This window comes from Limulus polyphemus, unplaced genomic scaffold, assembly GCF_000517525.1.
Source record: "Limulus polyphemus unplaced genomic scaffold, Limulus_polyphemus-2.1.2 Scaffold1841, whole genome shotgun sequence".
Classification (NCBI taxonomy): Eukaryota; Metazoa; Arthropoda; class Merostomata; order Xiphosura; family Limulidae; genus Limulus; species Limulus polyphemus.
Window position 1 is genome coordinate 148,800 of NW_013667451.1, and position 4,782 is coordinate 153,581.

A 4,782-nucleotide genomic window follows, 5' to 3' on the forward strand; every position below is an offset into this window, starting at 1 on the left:
GATTCTCGAAGGCAACTGTCCCCTCCTGAATCCCATGATCTAAGAGTAAGTCAGTAACTTTGAAGAACCAAAGGCAGGAAACAGTTATGTGGATCTCGCTATTCACATGCAGTAAAACATTCGTCTTCTGTCCAAGTTTATTAATAGACTTGAGCTTATAAACGATAATTAAACCTACCGCTGATTGAATTGCTTGCTCTTAATGGTTTGAACTTTTTTGAACCGTATTTAAACGTAGCAAAAGCCAATATATATATATATATTATCGGATAGATTTCAATAACATATCAGAATCAAAGATGAAGATTTAGGGCGCTTTTATAAATACAGGCAATTTGTGTCACTTTATTATATAATGTTTTGTATGTATATCCCTAGGATGTCAGACTTGAGGTCAGTATTAGAGCAACGTAATGGATAGAGATGAGATTTCAAAGAAGGTAATGAACAGAAAATGGCTTTGTGTTCAATAAGAACTTACTGATAATAATGTTGAGGTATGGCCTGAGGCAAATAAATTTACTTGGTTCAACAGATTTTATGAAAGAGACAGAAGTATTTTCATTTTTCGTTTTCTTCTTATGAGTAAAATCAAAGACGAATATGTTATAATATGTCAAACACACGACATCTGCCATTTCCACGGCCGACGAGGCCTTTCGTTCAATACCAGGGCTCATCAGGCAAGCGGGGATATGCGATATGTCATTAGTTTTGCTCCAATCATCATCTTGTGCAGACATACTGTTTTCCTGCTTCGACAGTCATAAATACCGAACATTGCCTAGGCAGAGCTCCAGCACTGATATTTATTGTTTAAGATTGAATAATCTCATTAGCACTCTGTGTTCTTAATATTGTAAACCTGTGTATCACAAGCAAACAACGAGGAAACTTTTTTAGAACACAATGTAAAGTTCAAGTAATTAAACGCAATGCATAATTGTACTTATTTCTTTAACTTTTTATAGTTTAACTTATAGATAGGATTATTTGTGAATTATTGATGTGAATGTGTAATTACAAATATTTGTACAACCACTTTCTCTGTGTTTATAGTTTAGTAGCCACAATCTGATTTAGTTTGTGCAACCAGTTTTTCTGTGTTTATAGTTTAGTAGCCACAATCTGATTTAGTTTGTGCAACCAGTTTCTCTGTGTTTAGAGTTTAGTAGCCACAATCTGATTTAGTTTGTGCAACCAGTTTCTCTGTGTTTAGAGTTTAGTAGCCACAATCTGATTTAGTAAACTTTCGAGTAATCAAAATAAACTATGTTTATAGTTTAGTAGCCACAATCTGATTTAGTAAACTTTCGAGTAATCAAAATAAACTGTGTTTATAGTTTAGTAGCCACAATCTGATTTAGTAAACTTTCGAGTAATCAAAATAAACAAACAATTAAAAAGAACAATCTGTCCATCTCATATCAAACACCAATAAATATTTCGTATTTAATGAATGTTTGTGAATGGTTTTTATAATGTTTAACTGTTCTACTCATTCCAATTATTAACTGTGATTTCCTTTCACTGTATTGAGTATACGGCAGGTTGTTCATGATCTATGGTAACAACGTACACATCCAGTCACCTTTTGCTGTCCATCTTCATAACCTATGGTAACAATGTACACATCCAGTCACCTTTTGCGGGCCATGTTCCATAGATCATGAGGATGGCCAGCAAAAGGTGACTGGATGTGTACATTGTTACCATAGATCATGTAACAATGTACACATCCAGTCACCTTTTGCTGGCCATCCTCATGATCTATGGTTACAATGTACACATCCAGTCACCTTTTGCTGGCCATCCTTGTGATCTATGGTTACAATGTACGCATCTAGTCAACTTCTACTGGCCATCCTCATGATTTGCCACTGCACACTAAACAAGTTAGAAGACCTAACCAATCCTCTTGTTGCAAACCAGTCGAAATGTGGTGATCTTAAATATGATAATATTATGCTTCTATTTTGCGATCATGAAATCACTTGCTAGACACGAGGTTTGAGAACGATATCGCTAAAACCAGGGAAGGCGTGAATTCAGTTTAAAAAAAATAACATCAGTTAAGGGCTCAAGAGCAGAGAAGGTTATTGCAGTTAAAGTGGGAACCTCCGCAACTGTGAATACGATAAAAGCAACACAAGGATCGTGTTCACAACATCTTTCACCTAGAGCACATAACTGAATGGAAAACTAACTGTAAAATGCTGTATAAGTAGTATCATATATGGAAGTGTAGTACTGGAATAATTACTGTCACTGTAAAGCTAGCACTGCTTAACGTATGATTTAAACTCATATGCAGTGCTAGAAATACTTATGGCAATGGACAGGGCAACAATAGACGTACAAGGGTCGCGAACAATGGGTGGTGTAGCGAAATGGCCACTTCATCATTAGCGAAATACATTATTTCAGAAAATACGAAAATAAATTAACTGTACAATGCACTAATATTTTGTATTTACTTTTAACAGAGTAATTCACTTTGTTTTTATGACACCCTTTGTGTAGCTTTGCGCGAAACAAACTTTTGAAAATAAAAAGCTAATTGCTTTAACTTACCCCTGCTGCCTTTGTTGCTGCATTGTACGGCGAGTAGTGACAATAAGCGGCGAAGGCCAAGATAGCTGCTATCGGGTAGAATAGAGCGGTGACACAGTCGTTTATCAGGAGCTTCAGCAAAAGTAATGAAAGAAAGAAAGAAAAAAACACGTTATGATAAAATTCTGAATAACTGGGAATTCGGTAGTCGCATAAAGTTCTATTTCAAGTTAAAGAATGAATATTTTGTTATTATTAAGCATAAATCTACACTGAGGGCTATCCACCTCGGGTATCGAAACCCGGTTTCTAGCAGTATAAGTCCTCAGACATACCGCTGTGCCACTGGAGGGGCACGAGAATATAAGATATGACTACTTTAGAACTGAATATATGTGTGTATAGAAAATGCTTACAGCATGCAAGTCTCTGAATATTTGTTACAAGTCCAGATTTATATAGTATTTGTGGATAGACGCTGTGTTAATAATAATTAAGTCAGTGTTTCTGGATGGCATGAGAATGATGTAATTTTGTTTGTTTGTTTACTCGAGGGCTATCTGTGCTAGCCGTCCCTAATTTTGAAGTGATAGACTAAAAGGAATACAGCTATTCAACACTACCCACCGCCTGAGAAAAATAACCTTCTGTGGCCAGCCAGGTGTTTGTTTCACAGAAACCAGAATTTTAGAGTAAAATAACCTGTGGCCAGCCAGGTGTTTGTTTCACAGAAACCAGAATTAGAGTAAAATAACCTTCTGTGGCCAGCCAGGTGTTTGTTTCACAGAAACCAGAATTAGAGTAAAATAACCTTCTGTGGCCAGCCAGGTGTTTGTTTCACAGAAACCAGAATTAGGGTAAAATAACCTTCTGTGGCCAGTCATGTGTTTGTTCTACAGAAACCATGATTAAAAGAAATAACCTGCTGTGGCCAGCCAGTTGTTTGTTTCATAGAAACAGAATTAGAGTAAATAACCTTCTGTGGTCAAAATGTGGCGAGTTTTGAAAGAATTACATGTTCTTGGGGTTTGGGGTAAATTCAATTTTATTATTTCCTAGCCTCGATTCGAACCCGAGACTTCTCGCACACCAGGCGAGTGTTCTACCACTTGAACTTTATACTACCACAGCGTCATGGGTCTGTTATGACCTAGTGGCTAGGACACTCGACTGACAACCTGTGGATCAAAGGCTCGAATTCCGTCACCGTACACGCTCGCCCTTTCAGCTGAGGAGGTTATAATTTGATTATAAATCCCCTTATTCGAAGATAAAGAGTAACCCATGACTTAGCGGTGGGTAGTGTTGACTAGCCACCTTCACTCTAATCTGTCACTTCTAAATTAGAAACGGTTAGCACAGCGTTACAATCAAACAAATATTTGATCATGGTTGTAAAAGAGTAGCCCAAGAGTTGGCGGTGGGTGGTGATGACTAGCTGCCTTCCCTCTAGTCTTACACTGCTAAATTAGGAACGGCTAGCGCAAAAAGCCCTCGTGTAGATTTGCGCGAAATTCAAAAACAAACAAAGAAATTTGATCATGTTCTTACTTTATCTTTTTAACATTTTGATATCAAAGTGAGAAAAGCGAGCTTACCGTTAGAGGGACATTCATACATTTGGCCAACGTCTCTTGGAACTGAAGCACAAATATGACTAATATGATAAGGGCGAAGATAAACGACGTTGTAAACACAAACTCACAGAACTTGTACCTACTCTCATAGGCGTAGAAGCAGTAACTTGTAGACTCCACACATATAAGCCCACATATGCCCACAATCTGAAAGGAACGTTAATATAGCATAATTATTTCCATCTCAGTTAGTAAAGTACGTTTGTATAAATTTGAGATCAGTAGTTAATGATATACCCACATATGCCCATAAATGTTTTTCTCCCTCTGAAATTCAATAAAAAAAACTAAACCGTCGTATTTTTAAGGGTTCAAAATTAATGAAATGACTCGTAACAAGGCATACCGTTTAATTTAAATTCTTCATAATATTTCACTATTACCTTTAGTAATTCATACGCATTGGAAATCGTTCAAACAAGTTCTCGGGATTATTGTTGCAACAATTAAAATGATATATTGATTGCCACGTGTAGCACATCGAAAAAAACAATACAAAAAGTGAACTGAAAAAGAAAGCCTATAGTATTTCTTTGTTTTAAGTACATGAGATACAATTATGTGTTATTTATTACCAATCCTATAGAAGTGT

At 36.5% G+C, this 4,782-nt stretch overlaps 1 protein-coding gene across 1 annotated transcript in view; it reads right to left on the minus strand.

Annotated features, from left to right (window-relative positions):
• Nucleotides 1-4,349, minus strand: part of LOC106465116 — a gene marked incomplete at its 5' end in the record, with an annotated part of 14,169 nt that extends 9,820 nt beyond the window's left edge. Inside the window, 2 exons of the mRNA XM_022392953.1 lie at nucleotides 2,575-2,685; nucleotides 4,152-4,349. Of these exons, the coding sequence (XP_022248661.1) occupies nucleotides 2,575-2,685; nucleotides 4,152-4,349 (309 nt within the window). The remainder of the gene's footprint in view (nucleotides 1-2,574; nucleotides 2,686-4,151) is intronic.
• Nucleotides 4,350-4,782: the final 433 nt, after the last annotated feature.